The 25,659-nt window shown below is 45.1% G+C and overlaps 1 protein-coding gene across 3 annotated transcripts in view; it reads right to left on the bottom strand.

The window, feature by feature from the left end:
• The window catches only part of CHD6 (chromodomain helicase DNA binding protein 6), a 197,955-nt gene that overhangs the window by 32,178 nt on the left and 140,118 nt on the right, over positions 1–25,659 (bottom strand). For all 3 annotated transcript variants that reach the window (XM_077778892.1, XM_077778893.1, XM_077778894.1), the window contains 9 exons: positions 25,335–25,514; positions 24,160–24,270; positions 22,209–22,411; positions 21,327–21,526; positions 20,473–20,632; positions 15,510–15,599; positions 12,914–13,017; positions 7,410–7,539; positions 5,715–5,775 (listed from right to left, as the gene is read on the bottom strand). In XM_077778892.1, coding sequence (XP_077635018.1) covers positions 5,715–5,775; positions 7,410–7,539; positions 12,914–13,017; positions 15,510–15,599; positions 20,473–20,632; positions 21,327–21,526; positions 22,209–22,411; positions 24,160–24,270; positions 25,335–25,514 — 1,239 coding nt within the window. The remainder of the gene's footprint in view (positions 1–5,714; positions 5,776–7,409; positions 7,540–12,913; positions 13,018–15,509; positions 15,600–20,472; positions 20,633–21,326; positions 21,527–22,208; positions 22,412–24,159; positions 24,271–25,334; positions 25,515–25,659) is intronic.

The following is a 25,659-nucleotide window of genomic DNA, read 5'->3' as shown; positions in this document are numbered from 1 at the left end:
TCTCCAAACCTGGCAAAAGACAAACTATACAGATTCAAGAAGCTGAGAAAATCCCAAACAGGATGAAGTCAAAGAAATCTACATACAAAAAAATCATGGTTAAACTTCTGAAGCTAAAGACAAAGAATAAATCTTAAAATCAGCAAGAGAGAAAAGACGCCTTACCAATGGGGAAAAACAAATGGAATGACACTGGATTTCTCATCAGAAACCATGGAGGCCAGAAGCAAGTGGCACAACATTTTTTAAGAGGTAAAAGAAAAGAACTGTCAACCCAGAATTCTATATCCAATGAAAATATCCTTCAGGAATGAAAGGGGTATTAAAATAGTCTCAGACAAAGAAAAACTAAGAGAAATGTCAACCAGACCTGCCCTAGAAGAATGGCTAAAGGAATTTCCCTAAACAGAAAGAGGAAATTTTGGAACACCAGAAATAAGAAAGAATTCAGTAAACAAAAATACAAGTAAATATCATAGACTCTCCTTCTCCTCTTGAATTTTCTAAATTATATTGACAGTTGCAGCATTGTCAGATATGGTTCTAAATGTACGTAGAAGAAATATTTAAGACCAGTACATATATTATAAATAAGGGGAAGGTAAAGAAACAAAACTGAAAGTAAGGTTTCTACACTTCCCTTGAACTGAGGAATGATGATAGCAGTGGATGGACTGTGATACATTATGTACATATAATATCTAGAATAACCATCAAAAAGCTGTTAAAAAAATAATATAGATAAATAAAAAAGGAATCATAAAAGTGTTCAAGTAACCCAGAGGAAGGGAGGAAAATGAAAACAGAGAATCAAACACTGGAGAAAATAAGAAAATATCAGACTTAACTATCAATAATTACATTAAATATTAATGGCTGAATACACCAACTAAAAGACTGGCATAATGCGTGAAAAAGTATATGCAACTCTATGCTGTCTATAGGAAACTCACTTCAAGTATAATGATAAAAGAAGGCTGAAAGTAAAAAAATGGAAGAAGTCAGAAGATGCAAAGATTAATTAAAGGAAACCAGGAATAGCTACATTAATGTCAGGTACAATACACTTCAGAGCAGAGCAAGCTATCAGAGGCAGAGATGGACATTACATAATGATAGCAGAGTCAATCCACTTAAGAAGACAAACCTGAATGTGTATACACCAAACAAAGAGTTGCAAAATATGTGAAGCAAAACCCGATACAAGTGAAAGGAAAAATAGACAAACTGATTATTATTTAGAGATTTCAATACTCCTCTTTCAATAACTAATGAAACACCTAGACAGGAAAACATTAAGGATATAGAAGAACCTAACAACACCATCAACCAACATGATCTAATTGACATTTATGGAATTATGTTAACATAACTGCACCCATAGCAGTACAATACACATTATTTTTCAAGCTTGGACTTGTACCCCAAGACAGATCATATCCTGGGCCATAAAACAAACCTTAACAATTTTAAAACATCTGAAATAATAGTTTGTTATCTGAACACAACAGGATCAAACTGGAAATAAAAAACAGACTTAAAAAAAAAGGATTAAAAAAAATAAAGTGGTGCACTTGGGTGACTCAGTTGGTTAAGCGTCTGACTCTTGGTGTTGGCTCAGGTCGTGATCTCCTGATTCATTAGAGCTCTGCACTGGGCTCTGTGCTAACAGCATGAAGCCTGCTTGGGATTCTCTCTCTCCTCTCTCTGCCCCTCCTCTGCTTGCTCTTTCTCCCTCTCTCAAAATACATACACTTTAAAAAAAAGATTAAAAAAAAAAAAAACAGAAAGAAAATAGGAAAATCTCCAAACGCTTGGAAACTAAATAATACATGTCTAATGATCCATGGATCAAAAAGGAAGTCACAATAGAAATTTTTTAAAAATATATTAAATTGAATGAAAATGAGAATAGAACATAACAAAATTTGTGGGACATAGTTAAAGTAATGCTGAGAGGGAAATTTATAGCACTGAATGCATACATTAAACAAGCAAGAAAATCTCAAATGGTAATTGAAGCTCCACTCCAAAAACCTAGAACAAGAAAAGGAAAATAAAACCAAGGCAAGCAGAAGGAAGGGAATAACAAAGAGTAGAAATCAAGGAAATGTAATAATTTTTAAAATTTATTATCTATCATCTTTGAGAGACAGATGGAGAAAGAGAACGTGCATACATAAGTGGGGCCAAGAGTGGGGTGAGGAGAGAGAGAATCTTAGGCAGGCTCCACACTCAGCACGGAGCCCAACACAGGGCTTGATCTCACAACTGTGAGATCATAACCGGAGCCAAAATCAAAAGTTGGACACTTAACCGAGTCACCCAGGCACTCCTGAAATCAATGAAAAATTTAAAAGAGAAGACAAAGAGCTGACTATTTAAGAAGATAAAGAAGACAAATCTCTAGCAAGCCAGATAAAGAAAAAAAGAAGACACATATTACCAGTATCAAGAATGAACAGGGAATAGCACTATAATTCTGCAACTATCAAAAGGTTAAGAAAATACTATGAACTCAACACACATAAATTTGACAATTTAGCTGAGACAGACCAAGTTCCTTGAAAAACACAAACTATCACAACTTACTCAATATAAAATAGAGAATTGGATTCATAATTTTAAAACTCCCTCAAAAAAAAAATGTCCATGCCAGTTACTGGAGAATTCTACCAAGTATTTAAAAACTTAATACCAATTCTAGACAACCTCTATCAGAAAACAGTTGGAGGGAACACCTAACTCATTTATAAAGTTACCATTATTACCCTGATATCAAAAGCACACAAAAATAGTACTGAAAGACAACTATAGACCAATATCCCTCCTGAACACAGACACAAAAAGCCTCAACAAAATATTACCAGGTAGAATTCAATAATAAGAATTACATACCACGTCCAAGGGGAGTTTATCCCATTTTATCCAGGGATGCAAGGCTGATTCAATATTCGAAAACAATCAATGTAATCTAACATATTAATAGGCTAACAAGAAAGACCACACAATCATATTAATTGGTGCAAAAAATGCATTTGACAAAATTCAACATCTATTCATGACAAAAATTCTCAGAAAACTAGGAATGCCTCATTTTCAATACAGAACATCTACGAAAAACCTAGAACTAACATTATACATCACGATGAAAGACTGAATGTCTTCCTCCATCAAGAACAAAGCAAGAATATCTGCTCTCAGCATTCATTCAACACAGTGCCAAAAGTTTCAGACAGCGCATTGCAGCAAGAAAAAAAATACATGGCAAATAGATCAGAAAAGAAAAACATAACACTATCCCTATTTGCAAATGACATGATTGCTGATGTTGGGAATTTCAAGAAACCTAAAAAACCCTAAAACTGATAATTGCATTAAGCAATTTTGCAGGATACAAGATAAACGTCCCAAAGGAAATGCAATAGTCAGATGTAAATCTATAAATATGTACAGAAATTGTTTGCTGAAAAACTATAAAATGGTGATAAAAGAAACAGAGATCAAAATAAATGGAGACATATAGTAAGATCCAATATAGTAAAAAATCAATATAGTAAAGGTCAATTCTCCTCAAAGTGATATATAGGTTTAATGCAAGTCCTAGCAAGATCCCAGCAAGAACTTTTATAGCTATGGATGAGATTATCCTAAAATTTATAGGGAAAGGCAAAGGAACAAGAAAAGCTAAAACAACTTTGAAAAAGAAGTGGGAGGAATCAGTCTAACTAATTTCAAGACTTATGTTATAGCTACAATAATTGATACCACATGCTAGTGGCAGAGAAGTAGATAGAACAATGGAACAGAATAGAGAACCCAGAAATAGATCAACAGCTCAACTGATATTTTGACAAAGGTAAAAAGCAATTCAATGTGGAAAAGATAGCTTTTTAAACAAATGGCTTAGAGCAACTAGACAGCAACAAGTTAAAAAAAAGAACCTTAATCTAATTCTCTCCATTTATATGAAAATAAACTTAAAATGGATCACGGATTTACATGTTAAACTAAAAAACTTTTAGTAGAAAACACAGAAGAAAACTCTCAGGATTCAAAAACAAGCAGAATTTTCACACTTAAAACCAACAGCATGATCCATAAAAAGAAAAACTGGTAAACTGGACTTCATCGAGATTAAAAACATTGTTCCATTGATGTCAATGTGAATGAGATAAAAAGACAAACTACAGGTGGGAGAAAATACTTGTCAATCACATGTCTGACAAAAGACTGGTATCTGGAATATATAAAGAACTCTCAAATACCAACAGGAAAACAAAGGAACAAACAATGCATTTAGAAAATGGGCAAAGGACATGAAGAAACATTTCACTGAAGAGGCTTACAGGTGGCAATTAACCCTATAAAAAGATAAAAGATGACAAACACCAAAAGCTAACAAAAGATGAAGAAGTGCACCACTCCTACATGGTCGGTGGGAATGTGAAGTGGTACAGCCGCTCTGGAGACAGCTTGGCAGCTGTTAAAAAAACTAAACGTGCAATAACTGTATGACCCAGTGATCATACTTCTGGACAATTTATTCCAAAATAAATGTCCAGTCACACAAAATCTGTACATAAATGTTTATAGAAGTATTTGTAATGGTCAAAGACTGGACATGGATGAATGGTAAAACAAAGTGGGACATCCATACCAAGGATGGCTATGCAGGAATCAAAGAGAATTATTGTTACAGAAAACCACTTGGGTCAGTCTACAGGGACAAGCGCCAATCCCCAAGAGTCACATATTGTATGATTCCATTTAATAATGTATATTCTTAAATTCTTACGTCTTTTTAATAAATAGTTTATTTATTAGTGAGAGAGCGAGTGGGGGAAAGGGCAGAGAGTGAGGGAATCAGAATCCCTCTGTATGGTCAGCACAGAGCCCGATGGGGGGCTTGAACTCACAATGAGATCATGACCTGAGCTGAAATCAAGAGGTAGACGCTTAACTGACTGAGCCACCCAGGTCCCCCATCTCTTATTATATATTTCAAGTAATAATGTTAAAACGACAAATCATAGAAATGGAGAAGAGGTTAGTGGTTGCCATGGATTAAAGAGGAGGTAAAGGTAGGAGGGAAGTGACTGTGGCTGTAACGGGGCACCACGATGAACCTCTGCGGTCATGGAAACGCCCTGTATCCTGACTCTATCAATGTCAGCATCCTGGCTGTGATGCTGTATTACAGTTTTGCAAGATGTTCCCATAGTGAGGGGGCGCCTGGGTGGCTCAGTCAGTTAAGCGTCCAACTTCAGATCAGGTCATGATCTCACGGTTCGTGGGTTTGAGCCCGTGTCAGGCTCTGTGCTGACAGCTCAGAGCCTGGAGCCTGCTTTGGATTCTGCGTCTCCCTCTCTCTGACCCTTCCCTGCTCACAATGTGTCTCTCTCTCTCTCTCTCTTTCAGAAATAAATTAAAAAAAAAATGTTCCTGTGGTGAAAACCGGATAAAAGCTATGTGGCATCACTCTATATCTCACAAATGCATCTAAAATCTACAGTTTTATCAAAATCAAAAGCTTCACTAGAATGAAAGTGCAACGCAGTCTGTATGCCGACAATTTTTATAATAAAATGCTGGGCACAGTTCAAGGCAACTGCAGCGCTGCAATCCCGCTCCCGAAGCCCACTGCCAAGACGGGGGCTTCTCTCTCGACAGTAAAGACTGTGTGGATCACCAACACAGCACGTGTGACTCACCACTTGCTTCTGCAGGCCATCTAACTTGTCTTCAGTGTGGTCCTCTTTATCTGTGTTGCCTCTAAATAAAAGTAAAATGAAAAGCATCATGCACTACATAGGAGCTATTGTGCAACCAGGATGCTTACAAGAAATCCCCCTAAATCACTGACCATAAGAAATATTAGTGGATCCCTTTTCCCACAGGCCTCAACATCTTGGTTTTTTTTTCTAGTGTCATAACTTCCGAGGGCAAGGACCTCCACTCCACTGAGACTTCAGCATGAGACTCAGGATTTTCTCAGACAAGTCCAGAGGCCAGCTGTCTGACAGTGATACTTCCACAAACAAGGTCATTACTGCCCATCCAGAGTTACCTGAACACTGGTCTTTGATAGAAGAGACTCCAGAGGTTGAGGCCTGTGCAACACCCGCCCCCCCCCCCATCATAGTGGGGGTGAAGCTTCATGCAGAATCTCTTACTTGGTGGCAGTCACTTCCTTGGGAGGGAGCGGGGCTACTACCACTATCAAGGAAAGACATTTGCCTTCTTTCCCAACAGACACCTGCCTTGAGCTTAGCTGCCCAATGTCTTCTGTCCTGTGAGCTTAAGTATTGCTGATGCCTATCTGTTCTTCATGATTTGTCTTAAAACTAACTTTGAAGTATTCCTGTCTCAAATATTCTTATTGTTGCTGCTCAGGTCCTGAAGGCAGTAGAATCTCCTACCTTTACTGTTGAACCACATAAAAAAGAGCCACCGACAAAACTGTAAACTTTCCGCCACATTCGGGTACCTCACTCATGTAGTGTACCCCCCACCCCCGCATCTAGTTATCACCACCTGGGTTTCTGTTAACATTTTTCCAAATGTGTCTCTATTATCTCCCCAAAGGAAATTCTCTTTGGTGCAGAGAATGTTATGGTAGCTAAAGTTTTCATCACGGGTTAAGGACAGATAGAATATGCATTCACCCTTTTCTTGACCTTAACAGGTGGTTAGGAGCGCCTGGCTAGGCCTGGATGCAGCCCTAGGCAATGCAAATCAATATAACTACTTTTGGGGAGAAGATCAGCTCAAAGTTTACCAAACACAAGCTAAGAAGAAATATATATTATGTTTTCCAAATATATATACTTTGGAGTGCCACAGTTTCTGGCTGTTTAGTTAGTTCTCCTATGAATCTACATATTTGGGGGTTACGCCAACAGTAAATAACTCAGTCGACAGAGACGCTTTCATACTTCTTTTGCACACAACCCATAAACAAGGCCTAAAGGCCACAGCCACCAAGCAGCAGCTCCTTAATCCACCTTACTCATGGACAATGCATTCTTAAATAATGCCAGAAACTTCATCTGAGGAATTTCAAGGTCAGGAAGCCTATACTTGGGGTACCTCTTAAGCTTTCTGCTAGGTATGAGAGTTCTCACTGAATTCATCCTTAAGAATCCTCTGACCAGACAAGAGATGAGTAGGGTAGGATGATGGGTAGCTTGAGGAATCCATGAAGAACAGGAATTGGTATTTGGTTCAAAATGCTTAGAAGTCAAAAAGGCCTGAGGCGAAACAGGACGTAACCAATGCGGCAATTTTGAAAAGTAGTTCCCAGGCGGCAAGACTGAAGGGAGATGCTGGGAGAGGCTAGGAGAGCGCTGGATGTGTGGAAGGGTCACAGACTCATGGCAACACATGTCACATCACAGATGACTCACCGTTCGGTAATGTCTGAGGTCCCCTCTGTAGCACCCTGTTCTGCAGAAAGGGATTTCTCATCTGGCATGCCGACTTTCTCCAGGAAGCAAAGTGCTGGGTCTGCTCGCATGGCATTGTACCTCTCATATCCTGATTGGGGTGGAGAAATGTCAGATGACGTGTTAGAACTCCCAGAATCTACCCTGGGCCATAGACAGGCATTTTTGTTTCCCTTATTTTTTTTTAATTTTTAAAAAAAATTTATTTCTGAGAGAGAGAGAGAGAGAGACAGCGTGAGCAAGGGAGGGTCAGAGAGAGGGAGACACAGAATCCAAAACAGGCTCCAGGCTCTGAACAAGAGTTCAGCACAGAGCCTGATGTGGGGTTCGAACCCACAAACCATGAGGTCATGACCTGAGCCGAAGTCGGACACTTAACTGACTGAGCCACCCAGGTGCCCCTTTTGTTTCCCTTATTAAATGAAAAGTAAAAAAAAAAAAAAAAATGCTATTTAAGATGAATCAAATCCTATCAGATTTCATCCTTGAGCTAAAGTAGATGCCCCATGAGTAGTGTCTAAACAAAAATAAAAGCTTATGTAAATATTCTGTGTTCGTGAAGAGATACATGGTCCAGATACAACACTCACTCATTTACCTCTTCTGGACAGCAAAGGGAATCAGGGAAGTTGGTTTTGCAGCTTCTTCCCCTCAACCCCCAACTCCAAACACCTTGTTACCTCCTGAATGGTCTGGTTTTCTGAAAGTTGAATACTATCCCATGCATGAGAAACAGAAATTGCACAAAGTGATGCATGCGGGGATAAACCATGAGGAAGACTGCTGTGGTTGTTAATCAGATTAAAACCAATCTATTGCCTCCGTATTCACCAACTCAGTATGAAATCCTAACCTGCTGGCCAGGGCTTCAGAATTACCTAACCCCACCACATCCCCAAAGTCAAACATAGGATGAGCATTTTTGAGTCAGAAGAGACCCTCAAAAGGGAGCCAAAACAATGAGATAACATTACTTTTACTGTGATAATCCCAGGCTTGAGAATGTGTTATTATTTTACTAAGCCTAATGCCATCTTATAACGAGACAGGATTTGGTCACGTTACAAGATCCAAATCTATTGTTAGAGCAAACTATCTTGGGCGAAACTCCTTCAGGAACATCAAAACCCTTTCCATATTACTCCTAGGAAGCAAGGTCCATTCTAGCTCTGGAGCACATACACAGAGACCCCAGGGATGGAAAATACTGCACCTAAAATGTGAGCCAGAATGGGAGCTAATAACAGACTTCATTTTACGTTGCTGGGTACTTACTTCACCTCCTTGTTGGCTTCTGTTCTAACCACCACTGTTGACGCACTTCTATCCTTCACCCTGTACGCAGCACCTGAAATGTGTTCTCTGAGGAGCTGCAGGTACTTTATCTTTTAATCCAAAGTGACTCTTGTGCCATCTCAATGACAGGTGCTGCCCGCATGGGGCATATGGCCGGAGAAACTGCGATGCCTTATGTTCTTCTTTACTCGCTATTCCTCAGGGCAATTATGCGATTACTGTCAGTCGCTCTCATGAGATTGTGGGTTCCTTAGGAAAAGAATCTGGGTCTTTCTTATCAGTACACAGGCAGTACCTAGCGCAGGGCACAACACCGTACATGCTCACGAAAAGATTGCATGAGTTAGCTTTGCCCAGATTCTCTTCCAATAATCATAGGAAGAGTCATTCGCACCCTCTCCCTGTGTCCTACCTCAGCTCACAGCAAAACAGAAATGCCCTCCACGCTCCTGCTGCCTTGAGGAAATGCCTGCCGCTATCTCCACTGGCTGCTCCCCATGAGAAGAGAGGTGCTTCATTTGATAGGTGAGAGGCTGGAAACTTCCTCCACTGGCCCTTTACTACTGAGGACCGTGTGTCCTGTCCTCCAGTGCTCTGGGCTCGACAAGGGCATGAAGCAGGCCAAGTTCTTCCAGCAGCTTACCACCCGGGGACACTTTGACTGTGCAGCCCTTCTCTGTGTGGCTCTCAAGTCTAGACAGACTTTGCACTCCTATTTCTCAGTGAGAAGCAGGAGGCAAGGAGGAGTGACGGATTCAGTCCCTTAGAAAACCCAACGACTGTCCTACAGCGTCGAAGGTGCTGGAAGAGCAACACCAATAACTCCACAGTAGATGACAGCCTTTGAGGGGTGTGGGCTGCTGGAAGCACATAAACAAATATAATAAACTTCATATCTTTACAAACCCAGGCTGCCCTGGAGGGCCGTAATCCAGTTAACACAGCTGAGCTGTCAAGAGCATCATTCAGAAGAGGTTTGCTACAAGGCCCTTCTTGTTGTCCTGTTCAGGGCAATTCTTCCCCCGAGGTCAGCCGGGAGGCAGAACCATGGCTGCATCCTTCTGCTCAAAGTAGGGCTGTAGCAGGATATGTCTGGGGCGGACTGAAAGAGCCACAAAACTGCAGACAACGAATGGCTGTGTGTTTTTTAACAAAGAAAATGGCTGCAGCACCGCAGCTCATACTTTTGCCTCCATAGGATGGAGGCGAGGCAGAGGGCCTTCCAAAAGAAACTCCTGAAAAGTGAACACCAGATGGCCTGGGTGTCTGGGAGCTTGACGGTCACCTGGTAAGACATGTATGTGGGCTAAGTTATGCAGGGGTCATCAGGTGTATTCCCCAGGTGAGCCTATGCTCAGGGAAGGTCCGACGGGCAACACTTGGCCAGGGGCAGGATCCGATGTGGATTCTACAAGAGTCCAAGGAGGATGAGCCCATGAAGCCAACCACAAGCATGAGTACAATGTTGTCTAGGTAGAACCAATGTTACCATCCAACTATACAGGGCTGGTTCTATGCAGGAGTGAGCCAGGTGTGCATGTGTGGTTTAGGTCTAGTCCCCCAGCACTGGGTACAGAGGCTGGGTTTTCCTATCTTTACAGTGTGTCTGCTGGTCATCGTATGCCACAATGAGCCACTTCAGGCATCACATATGTGCCCTCAGCCCTGATTTTGACAACTGAGTTCACCTCAACTGGTGATCTGGGGGAATCTGAAAGAAGTGGGCGACATATCATCTTAAGACTACGTAGGTGTGCTCAGGAAACACTTAGCAATTACCAACTTAAACCCTACCAAACTGCTTCATAGAGCAGAGGAATATTAGCCATGGAAGTTACCTGAGACATCATCTGACTGACCCTTGAACATTTCCAGTATTAAGACTAAGATCAATCAACTACCCTAAACCTTCATCAGGGACAAAAAAACTAGTAGGTATGGTGCCAGCATTAATTTGCCTAAGAGAGAAAGGGTCTTGGCCCCACTTAGACTCTTGTCTTATATATTCTGAGGTTACATTGCTACCCATATCTTCCTAAAGAATTACACCTATCAGCAATGTATAGCGACCCTCTTTATCCCAAAGTATCCTTCTTTCCTTAAAGACCTTTTGTAGGATATTGATCTTGCCACACTAGGTCTCTTCTGTTTTGTTTTTGTTTGTTGTTAGCATTTGTCTGGCATACCTTGGTTTACTCCTTACACGGCAACTTCATTCTATCTTCTACCTTCTCTTTTGTGTCTCCGTAATTTATCTCCCAGGCATATGTTCTTCTAGCTCTGAATCCCTGGGCCAGAGAGCCTTTTTTTTTTTTGCCCTCCCCCCCCGGGGGGTTTTTTTTTTTTTTTTTGCGTGTGGGCATGGAAAACCCAGTCCCTCTGGTTTGCTGTCCTATCAGTGAACTTTCAGCTCTGGCTTTAAGTGACCTCTTCATTTGGGGATTTTCCTTTATTTGTTTCATGTGCAGCTAGGTGGTTTCACATTTTTGTCATAATCCACCCAGGCTTTCTGTATGTCTGTGGTGTGTGTGCTGAGCTGGAGGAGGGACGGAGGGGAAGCGTGTGGGCTGCCACAATGCCAGCACTTCACGTTGTGAGGTCTCTCCACCAAGGATCTGGCAACATGCCCTAAAACCACCACTGAGGACACACAGGGTCAGAGGACTTTCCCACACACCGAGTTCATTTGCTCTGAACCTGCCAGTCTCTAACAACCTGCCTTCCTTTGGGTTCTTTCCAAAATTAGATTAAACCAAGTTTGGTTGTACTGTGGTTCCTTAATCAAGAGGTCATATGTTTCTTCATCCCAGTTCAGAGCTGAGTTCTGGCCCTGCACTGCCTGAACGAGGAGCCACATGTGGTCGTTTAGACGTCAATTAATTAAAATTACATAAAATTAAAAATATAGTTGCTCAGTTGCAGTCCCACTTCAAGTGCTCAAGAGTTGCATGTGGCTGGTGGACCACACAGTGGACAGCACGAGACAGGGTACTTCCGCCATCACAGGCAGCTCTAGCGGACAGCACCGCTGCTCCAGCCTAACACCAAGCGGTTTGATAAAGGGCTCTCAGCAGCCCTGGACCTCCCCCTGCAGCACCTGAATCCAAGCGTCGAGAGGATTCTTCATTAAAATACGTGCAGCCATGGCTCTTAAGTAAGTGTGGCTAGTTGGCCTCCGGATTTAAATTCTCCTGATGAGGCCTGTGTGAGCAAGTGGACTATCCACGGGCAGAGCTGTAGGTGGCCTCATGTAAGTGGCAGCAGAGCAGCAATGAACATCTCCTACACTTGCATCTACTGCCTGGCACTGCCCTCAGCAGTCCACATGACAGTGCCTCACTGAGTCTTCAAACAACTCTCTGGGCAGGCTTTTTGACACTATCCCCGTGGTGCAGGTGAGGAAACAGGTCAGAGAAATTTATGATTTGTTCAAGGTCCCACATTTAGTAAGTCGCAGAGCTGACAGTGAAAGCCACTCTTCCCACTTTAAGTCCTGCTCTCCAGTTTAAGATTTCAGTTTATTCACCAGGCTTGAAAATGTCTACCAGCTGCAGTACCATGACCATCACGTGGCACTTCTATCATTCACCTTAACCTCTGGCTGAAGGCCAAGGGCAGGTGCCTAGGACAGTTCCAGAAGTGAAGAAAGGGGGCAATTATTTTGCTTTCTGCAAGTTACTCAAATACTTCTCTCAGTCCCCTAGACTCTTGGTTACCATATTTGTTAAAAAGGACGTCCACACAATCTTGTATTCTTAAATTTTTATACCAACAGGGCAAAAAGATGCACAGTAGGAATACGTAGATTATCTAGACTGATCTTAGAATTCTACATATATATGAAATGCTAAAACCTAACATTTTCCCATTTACTCATTCTTTTACTCAAGCAATGCTGCATGCTTAGCATGAGCCAGGCACTAGTCTAGACGTTGGGGCTCTAACAGTGAAGGGGAGTGAGGCAGTCCAGGCCTGACAGTGTGGACAGGCTCTCTGTAACCACAGCAGTCCTCTGTGAAGCTCCTCACTGATATTAATAATGTTCACCCAGTTTTCATGACTCACACATTCACATGAGAGGACAGAGGTGAGGCTCTACTTTCTATCAGAGATATGCAGCAGGCTATGAAGTTTCTCAGGAAAGGGAGAGCATGCACTGAAATACACACCGTGTTTGAACACGCCTATCAGAAGGGACTTATCAGCCTCAGCGTCCCACCAATCCACTGGGATCTCCACGTAGTCGATGTCGGGCAGGGGTACTTCTAGCTCCCTGTGGAAGGAAGGGCATGGACTCAGAGTTCCTTCAACACAGACAGAAAACAAGGCAAAAGCTACCAGCTGAACCCTGGTATTAAGCCACATCCCAGTCACATGCTGAGAAGGCTGAAGTTACAAGGACTCAGAAGGCTGTGGGCCAAGGTTTCTTAAGCCAGGACTTCATCACATTCACCCAGTGAGCTATTTCATACATGAACTTGACTTCTAGGCTCCATCTTAGACTGACCAGAACCCTGAAGCACCTCTGGGAGAACTCATTAGTAGGTCTAGGGTGGGGCCCTGGGATCCACATGTGTAATGTAGATGCCCATCTTCAGTTGGGAACCACAGCAAAAGCCATCAAGATATTGGTTAACCGAAGGTAGAACACTCTTCTACCTGGCTGAATTCATACACAATCAAATGCTGGAAAGTGCCCAAATCATCTTGGTTCAACATGTAGAGATCTCAAGCACCGTTTGAGAAGAAGACTGTCAGCACTGGTACACAGAGATATAAAGACCGCCCTTCAGAGGACAGGTCTCACAGTAGCTGGCCTACTGACAGCAGTCTGCTGGGTCAAAACTGATCACAAACTGCTCTGCTCCTGGCCAAAGGGATGAACATAACTTGCCCTATGGGGCAGACATACAGGACTAGCAGACCTATACCATCGGCCCCTCTCTGAATTCCATCCATGTTCTGAAAGTTCCTATGGATTCTTAGCTCAGTCTTCATTTGTCTCAGCACAGTCCTTACTCTTTAAGGCTTTGGGTCTGGGAGAGACAAATCCACCTGATGGCTCCTCTCTCCCACCTCCCAGCTGTCTGAGATGGCTCCTCGAAAGCATCTAAAGGTTCTTCTTCCAGCAGGTTCTTCTTATGACATACCGCTAACCGCCCTCCCCAGGCCCAGCTCCCTCTGTGGGAATAGTGGTCCACAGACCCGTTTTCCATGCAGTGCTCCCTATCTGGCTCCACTGCAGGGCCCACTGCTCTGCTGGGGTGGTGCCGTGGGCTAAACGGCTTTGCTGGGCGAACGGTTCCTCATTCCTCAGGGCACAATAAGGATCAGTGAGAGCCGAGACTAAGGAAAGCAGAGGAAAGGAGGGCAGGGGGTGGGCAACGGATTCTCCGCATCTCACCCAGCTCCTGTCCATCTAAGTGTTTGAAGAAAGCACAGGACAGGGGATGAGGAAGTTCAGGGAGATTACTTCTGCCAAGTAACGCCTCACAGAAATGATCAGGTTGAATTCTGCTATATTTCTACAATTCACAAATTGAACCTTTTTACCAAAGTACTCAACCTCCTTATTTCCATTAGAAATGACTACAGCAACTACAGAAAGCACATCAAGTAATACTAGTCAATGTAATGATTGTTCCTGATTACAAACTGCCCCATGGGTAGGATGGTCGACCTCCTTTATCTCTTTCCTTCTTTAGTATCCCTGTGATCACTAATGCCATTAGCACTACCAAATGGAAAGAAAGAGGAAGAATAAGCCATGGTCACAAATAATCTCAAAGCGAAGTTGAAATACCACCACTTCTGGTTTTTTTTCCAGAAACGACAGACGCTATGCAGGGCCAGAGCAAACAGCACGTCTGGGAAGGTGAAGGAGGCTGGCTGGTGATCCCCACCTATAAGCTGTGACTGACTGCTTCACTGTGTGGTGGCTGGGTGCGTGGCAGTCTCATTCCCTGAAATCTTGGGAAATTCCCATGGGGNTTTGGCTATTGTTGAGAGTGCTGCTATGAACATTGGGGTACATGTGGCCCTATGCATCAGCACTGCTGTATCCCCTGGGTAAACTCCTAGCAGTGCTATTGCTGGGTCACAGGGGAGTTCTACTGTTAGTTGTTTGAGGAACCTCCACACTGTTTTCCAGAGGGGCTGCACCAGTTTACATTTCCACCAACAGTGTAGGAGGGTGCCCGTTTCTCCACATCGTTGCCAGCATCTAGAGTTCTCTGATTTGCTCATTTTAGCCACTCTGACTGGCGTCCCACAGGGAGATTCTATAGCTTTGGAAACACTAATTTACAAAACTAAGGTGCAAAAAATCAATCAGGGCACAAGGTGTTATTAGTAGGATTAGCAACTAAAAGAGAACTGCTCAAATGTGGAAGAGTACAACGGCCAAGTGTAGGATTCTGAACAGACCGTCTGGAGGGTAACCATCAGACCACAGGTTACCAGAGTAATTAATGCTCATCCTGCAATGATTAGTTAAGGGAGAGGAATGGCTGTTCAAAACCGATGTTACATCACCACTAGGCAAAGCAAACTAACTCAAAACCTCGCCAAAGGCTTTGCTGCAGAGAAATGGATCTCTCCCGTGTCTCACGTGTAGGTGCCCTGCCTGCCCTGGCATATGGGGAACTGACCCCGGGCTGGGTGCAAACACTGGCCTCTTGAAGTACAAGTAGGTTTGTCCGTCTCCACAAACAGGCACTGTACGGCAGCTCTCTAACACTGAGAGCCACAGCTAATTTGTTTTACCTGGCGGGGGTGCCTTCAAACGCTTTATCAGCTGCCTCTCCCAGGATTTCAGCTTTTAGGTAGTACAGCATCCGGACTCGCAAAAGGACCCTGTGAAAGGTGAACACATCAATGCAAACGTATCAGCACCCATGAGCCTCCTATCAGCCACCACCCCCAGGTGGACACATGGAAATTCCAGGCGTTCCCATGTTATTAGTGACGTGAAGTAATATATGAGAAAGCACTAGAGAAACAAAACCCAAGGTATCAATAAGAGACACTACCGTGATTATCCCCACTTCACATAGAAAAATAGAAAAATGTATCTCACCAGCCATGTAATCACACAGTAAGCCCCAGGGGTGGGAGGGCAGCAGAAACATTATTTCTCCTGGTCTGTAAAAGAGTACGCACCCCTATCGTGGGGCCATGACCTCTAGGGCAGAGGTGCCCTCCAAGAGGCTGGTTACTGGTTTACTGATCTACTGAAGAGCAGGTCATACTGAATGGTGCTATTTTCCATTTCATTTGCATGTAGTTAAAATGGATATGTACAAGTCGTTTTCATGGGATACTGCCAGACAGAAATCGCGCCTTCTCTCCTGAGGTGCTCGGTTCCCTGGATTCTGCTTGGGGCACACTCAAGCTCCAAGGGAGGGGATGCCCCGAACGTGTCTGAGACAAGGCAAGTAAATTAGTTGTTTGTTGGGCAATGGCTGTGTGCCCTGCACCATGCTGGGTACTGTGAGGCACGGAGCAAAAGCAAGCCTGTTCTTGAGGAGCCCACAGCAGTCTAATCGTGAATGAGACCAACTGTGAAATAAATACAGCACGGAAGATGACCATGGGAGTCAGTCGAAGGAGGGGAGGGCTCCAAGCATACAAAACGGGGTGAAGGTAAGGGTGGGCACAGAGAAGCTGACCCCGTTCAAGGAGATGCTTCACATTCATGGCTAAGCTGCAAAGAGGTTTAGAAGAGTACTTGTAACTTGTATAATACCAGTCAGGAGTAAGGGCTAGCTGTTAAAAAGACAGGCCCATTTACATAGACAGGAACAGACCTCCATCTAAGTTATCTTAAAAAGAGAAAGAGACACAGCACAGAGCACAGTTAGTATGTAAGATACACATTATTTTCAGGAAGATGAAAGGAAGATGCACATTCATCTAAGCCAGTCCACGCATACAGTATCTCTAGAAGAAACTGTTAGCAGTGCTTGCCTCTAGAGGGGGAAGTGGGAATTGGAGGTGGGAGGAAAGGTTATTTTTGGCGATTTTAAAAAAACACATAAAGTGCCACTCTGGGCTTGAATAGTAGGTGGCAAGACCACACAGTGAGAAGTTTTTGAATGGAAAGAACCCTTTTTTCTTCTGGTATGCCATTCCTTACCTCGGCTGTCAGTCAACTCAAATAATTTTGAGGCTTATGTTTTTTTAAAGCTCAGATAATAAGAGCTCTAAGAATTTACAACAGTCGCCGGCCATTCTACCTTGCTGACAGCGGCTGCTGGCCTCCTCAGTTAAGAGCTGCAGGGAGGAGGTCTTAGGTACGGGAATCCCGGCCTGCTTAGATCCAACCCAATCAGAGGAAGATTTTCCTAAAGATGTAAGATAGAGCTGTCTCTATTTCTTTAAACCATGTGTTGACACTTGGTAGTATCTATGGCATGAGAGAGCAGAATTCAAAATGAACAGTATTCACTTATTCTCAAATGAGAAACAAATCAATTCAGAGGACAGATGGGCAACTCCTCCCCAAGAGAGAGGATAATCCCAGTTGGCATCTAAACTCAAAGGGAAGGAGAACTGGAGCACATTTGTAACACCCTTACTTCAGCCAAACAAAACCCACCAATATTTTGGTGGCATTATTGCTCTTCCCTTCATCTCTTTCTTTAAAATAAAACACCACATTTTGTTGATATGAAATATACTTCCAGAAAGTGCACCTTAGATAAACATACAGCTTGATGAATTTGCAAACTGAACACATGTGAATCCAGGACCCAGATCAGGAAGCAGACCATGTCACCAGGAGGCCCCCCGGATCCCCTTCCAGTCACTACCCCCAACCAAGACAGATGATCACTCCGATAACTTCTTATAGCCTGGATCTGACACAGTTGTTATTTAACTTTTTAAAGTTCTTTCGCTGACAATTTCCTGTCCCTAAGTATTATATACTACTACTAATGAATGTCTTGAGTACTTATCACATGGCAGCATGTATATACGCTCACTTAACCCAAGTAACAATGTAAAGAGATGGAAACTATTATTATTCTCATTTTCTAGATGAAAGAAAGAAGGCAGAAGGCACAGAGGTTAAGTAATTCACCTGCTCATAAATCCAGGCAGTCCTGACTCAAAGCCTATCTCAACCTTTATCTGGTCTTGGGGTAGCAATACATTTGCTGACAGAGCCTACAATTCTAGAAGCTCAGAGTCCACTTTTGCTGAAAGAATGCTGCCTGTTCTCCAACGTATCTCAGGGCAGAACCAGGACCCAAGATCAAAGGGTAGAAGTTTCAAGGAAGCAAATTTTAGATTCAATACACAGAAGGACGATTAATTAGAATCATCTGGTAATTAAATGAGCCTTGCTGAGAAATGGTAAGCTCCTGACGCTAGGAAGGCTCGAGCCCAAGCTGCAGACTGCCTGGCAGGGTCCTGCCCACAGAACTCCCATGCTGAGGGGAAGAGCTGCAAGGTCCCTGCTGGCTCAGAGTTGCTGGTCTAGCTGAGCCAAGACTAAAGGGGACAGTAGTCTCCTTTGGATTCAGAATAATAAACAATAGTCAGCATTTCTGAACTCAGATAAATGCTTTACTGCATTCTTTTTAAGATCTTATTATTATTTTTTTAAACAATAATCTATATCCAATGTGGGGCTTGAACTCATAACCCCAAGAACAGGAGTCACATGCTCCACCAGCTGGGCCAGCCAGGGGCGCCTATTGCATGTATTCTTTGATTCCCAGTGTCAGGCATGCACTCAGGAAAAGTCCTGGGGGTGGTGGTTAGAAATGTTAAGGAATCCCTCAAAGGTCCAAAGTGGTTCTGCTCATCATCTGTGATCATCTCTGCAGGTGTCAAGGGAAGTTTTATGCCAGTCTCTCCAGCTCAGCCTGATTTTAGCGCCCCGCACCCACATGTGCAGTAATGAATGGAACAGCCACACACTGCCACTGTCACTTAGGTACAACCCAAGTCCTTTGCCTTGCTCTTCATCGTTCAGTGAATGTAAGGATTCTGATTCTGTCCTGGCTACAGGTACTGTTACTCTCCCAGCCGGTGAGGCTCACAGTCATGAGTTAGCTGCTTTCTGTATTCCTTATCATACATTATGGGCTATTCCCTAGTCGTGTCTCTCACAGTCGACCCTTTCTCCCCAGTTCTACTGTGGGCACCCTCCTCTATATCCTCATGATCAATACTTACATTATGACAGAACTCTCCTAGATGGCCACTTAGCTCTTGTTTTAGCCCATCCACCTCACTGTTGTCAGATTAAGTTTTCTGCCCAAACATCATTTTTTATTGCTTGTCTCACTTATTAAAGAAGTATGGCTGCTTAATCTATGAGAGAACCCTCAGCCTGCAGTACAAGATCTCTTAGGAGTCCTCTTAGCTAGGCAGCCTCCTCTGTCTGTCTGTCACCTACATGGTGACTCTGAGCCAGTCCCATGGAACATGCCATCAGGTCCAGCCCCAGGCAGGTTCTACCATCAACAGCGTGTGCCCTTTAATTCTCAGCTTGAGAACTACTGTCCCAAAGAGCCTATACTTCTGTGCACAGTTTTTATTACAATTTTGGGCACAAGACCTATCTTCAAAGATTTGGAGAGATGAAGGGAAAGGATTAGACTTCATCTGGAAAAGGAAAAGAACACAACCCGACAACCACCACAGGACCATTAGGGTGATGTCACCGGGAAGACATACTAATTTAGAAGCTAACAAAGTCTTACTGATCACTTAATTTAGAAGGTTATAACCAGAGGTGCAGCAGCAGAGGCCTTCTCACTGCTGAGCAGGCATGCTGGGAGATCTGCACCCAAGGCCTAGGCAGCTGGGTTAGGTTGTTTCCAAGGGCCTTTTTGTCCTAATAGATACTCAAGATGGTGATGCAAATAACCACATGCAACTCATCACTGTTTGGTGGCTGAGTTCCCTAGCTCCCCAAACTAAACTTCAGAAGAGCAGTTTCATTTTCTATCACTCTTTCCTTTGCCCCGCTCCCCGCTGCACAGTGTCGGCTCAGGGATATAAAAGGATACTATCTCAAATGCAAGTCTGCAAATACCTGGGGGCCATGAGTGGCAACAATAAATCAGAAGAGGAAGCAACTTGGCATCTGGGAGTGGGACTGAGAGCGGTGGCCACTAAGGCCAGTCTTTTGCTCTTGCTAACATGGCCTCAGGGGCAGAAGGAGAAACAGAAAAAAGAGAAAGCGGTGAAATCACAGGGTCCTAACTGGATTTTTTTTTTTTTTAATATTTTATTTATTTCCAGGAGAGAGAGAGAGAGACAGCGTGAGCAGGGGAGGGTCAGAGAGAGAGGGAGTCACAGACTGAAACAGGCTCCAGGCTCTGAGCTGGCTGTCAGCACAGAGCCCGACGCGGGGCTCGAACCCACGAACTGCGAGATCATGACCTAAGCGAAAGTCGTATGCCCAACCGACTAAGCCACCGAGGCGCCCCATAACTGGATTTTGAGAGTCAGGTCAGAAACCCCCTCAGGGGTGCAAGCTGCGATGGCATAACTGTCCAGGTTCTGGGGGAGAGGAGATGTTGCCAAAGGAGTGAGACAGGCTTTATGTGAAGGGGTCCCAACCCAGCTTAGACCACATGCCCTGCCTTTTCAGACCTTGTGTGGTGGTACAGGAGCATCAGGTGGTCGCCCACAGCCTCATGGAGATCTTGGGAGCCTGAACGGGCTGGGCGGAGCTGTGGTGCAGGATGGGGAGGGGCACACTCACTTGTTGCAGTGCTGCTTGAGGTGTTTCTTATAGCCGTCATCATGAAGGACCACCTCGGGGTTGCAGGTGGCCAGCCAGTCTGCATTCTTCAACTCCGGGAGCAGCAGCTGGTTCTTCGTCTTCTTCCCCTTCCTCCCTCTGGGGACTGGAGCAGACAACCCTGAAACAGAAAGGCAGGCACGTGAGTCTAGGCAGCTTGAATATGGTGGGCAGAACAGAGCTGCGCGAGGGTTGCGAGGAGGCAGCCAGGCTGTGCATGGTGGCCCCAGATGACAGACCCCACTCCTCGGCCCCACCAGGTAGTGTTAGTGGTGAGGAGATCTGGCCGGCCTCCAGCTTGGTAAACCCCAAGCCTGTTCAGTCAGGCAGTAAGAATTTACTGAGCACCCTATGCAGATTGAAAACGTCACCTGCGCCCCTCGGGAACTCACAACCTGGCTAAGGGAAAAGGGACGCTCCGTCCGAAACGTGAACGTGAGCAGTGGCTGAGCACAGGGAAAGAGGAGCACAGCGCAAGAAAAGGCACAGACGGGTAGAACTGGGGCACAACAGTGACACGCAAGAGAAAAACCAGAGCATGTGGCGTGGCCCCAGTTCAGTGCAGGAACGCCCAGGATGCGCTGGTCAGTGCGCAGGACTGGCGTGTGGGCCCAGCTGTACTTCTGCAAACTACTACGGGTAGAGCTGGAAGATTCTGAGGGAGAGCTGAAGGAAACCTCTTGCTCTCCCACAGCTGATATCTTCAGATACATCCGAGGGAGAGAAGCCTCCCAAAGCACAGTGGACTGGGCGACACAGAGGACAGGAGCACCCAGGAGCTGCCGCTGCTCAGGCCCAGCCCTGCCGCCGCTCACCTGAGTGGTTCTGGAGGGTCTGGGCCTGCCCGTCTTTGGTAGGTGTGATCAGTTCCCAAATGAAACTCTTGATCTTCTCGTCCCCCTTGTAATGCTTGACACAGTATACCAGCAGGGCCCGGCAAATCATCTCCATGTCCTTCTCATTCAGATGCCACTTGAACCGCCCATGGGTCAGGATGTCCTTCCACCGGCCCCAGCTGAGAGTGGAAATACAGAAGGGCGTTGGAGGGAGGAGGGGCCGTGTGCACCCTCAACGCCGCAGGACAAACAGGAGCCAGGAGTGCTTCTCATCGTCTGTGTGACCACGAATCACCCTGAGGGCTTTGCCCTGAAAGGCCTTCAAGGATCACATGCTATAGCATATGAGCGTCACTGAGGTGACCTGGACCCTGAGAGCTTCATACGGCCACTCGAATGTTAACATGGGAGGGATGTAACTATTGGGAGCAGGGAATATCTTTGGGATTCAGAGAGTCCCGCTGCAGTATTCAAGAGCAATGGTGAGCTCCCGGACACAAAACCTTGTACTTCTACTAGAACCAGTCCTGCATGAATCGTGCCCTAACTGCAACATCTGCTGTGCTAACTCCATATATATCCTTGGGGGAGGGGGGGCAGGGGGAAGCAGGAAATCAGTACCAGGCAGCAGATTAGTAACAGAGATTTGCCGCGACAAGCACATGAGGAAATCACGGCACATCTACAATACGGCAGCAGAGCGTACAACGACTGAGGGGGGGCCCATGGGCGAGAAGCACAGCTCTCTCCTGCTCTAACGGATCCTCCGTCAGCCTGGAACTCTAGAGGTGCCTGGAGAGACAGACTGGACAAATCTCAGGGGCTGGAAAACAGCAAGACAAAGGCAAGACCAATACCCACCCAAAGATGAGCAGGTTCTTCTCTACCCGGAAACACTCTGCTCGGAGGTAGCGCCTGGTTTTGTCATTGAGGCGTCTGGACCTCGTGGGCCTTTCGTCTGAGTCGCTGTCTAGCTCCGAGAACTCCATAAGCTCATCCTCCTCAAAGGAGTTGTAGTGTTTGGTCTGCTTTCTCACACGAGGCCGGTCGATCACTAAGCTCTCCTAGAAACAGAGAGGACCGCTGGGGAGAGAGCCCCTCTCTTTGCTCTGCCCCCATCACAATGCACACACACACACACCCTGTCACTGGTCTTGGGTCCCGGGGACACATCCGGCCCCGTCCTCCAGCAGGTAAGGCCTTCCCAGCACACCTGCCGTGTCCGAGACAAGCAGAGGGGATGCTCTGAGACTCGCTGGAGTTGGCGTGTTCCCCACACCCCCAGCGCTGTCCGCCACCATCTGCTGTCTCTGCGGTCCTTCCAGGAGTGCAGGGGATGGCGGGCAAGGCCCCCCAGCGCCCAGAGTGGTGGCTGCTCTTGCCAAGGAAGGCAAGGATGGGGCACCCCAGCTGTCCCGCCCAGCACGCAGAGGCAGCCTGCGCCCGGGGGGACAGGATGAGTCGGACTGCGCCATCTGCTCAGCGACTTTCTCAAGACACGTCCATTTCTTGCCACTTCATTCTCTGCCTTCCCGGGGCGCTAACTCCTAACCTTCTGTCTTTCACTGAAGACATAAACTCCAGCCCAGGACCCTCCACTCCTTCTGGCAGCTCCCCTACCAGAACCATCGCCTCTTTTCTAGTCCCCACCATGTCCTGCTCCTTACCCCTTCGCCCCCACACCTCTTCCTAAAGCTCGCTAGGCTCTGTGTTGCCCAGATACATTCTGGCGTCACCCCCACTACAGTCACCTTGCTCCCTGCCTTCCATGCTCTAGCTGCTTCTGAAGGCCTCTACAACAAGAGCTTTTCCTCCCCACCCTCACCCACCATCCTGCGCACAGAGTAACTTCTGGACTGTCACCTTGTAAAACAGGTTTTACGAAACCAGTTGCTCAAGGGACTTCAGCCTCTTCCTACTGAAGAGAAGAGGTTGGACTGAGCAAGCTCTGGTGATTGGATGGAAGAGGTAAGGATGGGTGCGAATTACTGCATCAGCTAGACAGGAGCAGGGACTGTCTCCTGAGCTTGTGGGTTCACAGGAGCTCAACACCCACCCGAAAAGACCAGTAGAAAGCGATGTACATGCTCTCTGGAGTGAGGTAACAGGGCCAGAGGTGGAGGGAAGGGAGATGAACATTTAAGGGGTGCCTCCCAACAGGTGAGGCAGGTGTATTCACAAACCTTCTCTCCAACTCTGCAAAGGGGCATCACGAACTCTTTTTGTCACATGTCTTGCTCACTTATCTCAGTGGGATCATCAACAATGCCCAGAAGAGGCATGTAGTCAGCAGGGGCAGACTGACCTTGGATTCTGGTTTTGTTCCACAGCTATTCTCTTTTTCTCATATTCAGAAGTTAGAAAATTCAAGGTACTGAGAGAATGGAGGGGAGATCAACAAACCCCTTCATCCTGCTTTGTCTCCTCCAGAGTATTTGTCAGAGGTGAAGTTTCTTTCCCAGGAAGTGTTGAAGTAGAGGTAAAACAGCCCCTTGCCAAGGACAGGATGCTGGCTTGGATTGGAGGGCTGAACTTGACCTGTATGCCCAGTTCCAATTCTAATTGCCTTTGTCGAATTTCCCGAGTGCCCAACAGACTGTATGTCTCAAGAGGTCATTTTAAAATTGTAACAGTGAGGATGTATCATGCTCTGCCTATGTCTCAGGCATGCTTTAAGTGTGTTACATATAGCATCTCACTTAAGAACTAAGGCTCAGGAGTGAATAATGAATGACTTGAGCTGTGTGGGAATTTAAGGTCCTACAAGCCACAGCACAATGTGCGATGGAATAGAACATTCTCAATACTGTACCTTTTCATTCTTTGCTTCAGTGTCCAATTCAGCTATTTTAGCCCATTTCTGCCAAAAGTTTGGGTCATCTAAAGAAATATCGGTCCTGTTTCCTGACGCCACAAAGCTAGCCTGTGAAGATAACAGAAGTCAATGAACTGCTCTTGAACACAGCATAAGCTGATAATACCACCTGCATTATTTCAAATTTACCAGAATCCCAAGTAAGTTCTCCAACTGCACTGGAAGCCAAAACCCCTAAAAGAGCCTCCCAAATGAATGTGAAAATCTCAAGACTGTTCTATTTTATTTTAAAGATTGGGTAAGGATATTACAATTTCAATCACCAGGGTCATTTTTTGGAACTTAAATTTAGAAGCAGGAAGAAAGCCCTGTAACACAATGGCAATGTGTTACTTGGTATCTAGCTCCCTGCAAAAGGGTTGCTTCTTAAGATGTCCCTAGATGGAATTTTTCTTTCAGTTTACCACTTTCCCAATGTCTGCTATGGGAAAGGCACCAGGTTGGGCAGTATGAGGTGTACTGAGATGACCAGGTGCTTTTTATAAAGCATAAAATGTCCTACTGAGGAAGTCCTACGTAAGCCACCAAACAGGAGACTCAAAACAGGTCACAAAGCTCTCAGAGCCTATGGCCAGGGACATCCAAAGTGATCTGGTAAGTGGCCTCATCAGTTGAATTTGAAATCCGTTGAGCTGAAGGGCAGGGGAAATAGGAACCTAGAGTAGCAGCTGGGAATCTAGACTAACATCTCTTCTCATGAAATGAGCAAAAACTCTTGCTTCAGTTTGAGGAACAGAGGGTTCACTGGAATTTCAGCCCATGGACAGTGATCAAGGAGTGCTCTACAAGGAAATCCAGACGACCATTCAAAGGTTTTGGAGCAGTTTCTGCAAATAGTGAATAGCGCAAGCTGTAAACTGAAGTGTCTGTCCTGTCAACTGGAGATCAGCTCCCACTGGTCAGGAGTGGGGTTTTCTTTCTATAGCTTCTGACTCATTACTCAGAATCCCTCTACACAGTCTGTATTTTCCGTCTCATACACAACCCACGGGAAGACAATTAATCTCAACAGTTTGCATATTGAGAAAACAAAGCCTGGCTGATAAAGGTCAAAGAATAAAGTTTTCTTTTTGCTCCCACTGCAACCCGGACTCTGGCAAAAGGTGCCATACCTTGGCAAAAGTAGATCCTTTCCCTTCAGACTGGATGGTGATGGTGTGGGTTCTCCTCTGCAGAATCTGGTCTATGTCTTCTTCACAGAACTTGGAGCCTTCATCTTCCTCATCCATTAGGGCTCCATAAGCTCCTTTCCGGAGCAAGTCCTCTACTTCCATTTTGGAGAGCTGTTGTACCTGGACAGGTCACCAAAGGCTACTCACAAAGTGGAAAATGCACAGGAGAAAAACAGCCTCAAATCTGGCCTTCAAGATCCGTATACACTTCCTCCACTAGCTGCACATGTCAGAATAACAAAGGTATGGGCCACAGGTTTTAGAT

This window comes from Crocuta crocuta, unplaced genomic scaffold (genome assembly GCF_008692635.1).
Source record: "Crocuta crocuta isolate KB4526 unplaced genomic scaffold, BGI_CrCroc_1.0 scaffold248, whole genome shotgun sequence".
In the NCBI taxonomy this organism is placed as follows: domain Eukaryota; kingdom Metazoa; phylum Chordata; class Mammalia; order Carnivora; family Hyaenidae; genus Crocuta; species Crocuta crocuta.
Note: the sequence above shows the minus strand (reverse complement) of the source record. Positions and strands in the feature narration are given on the sequence as shown.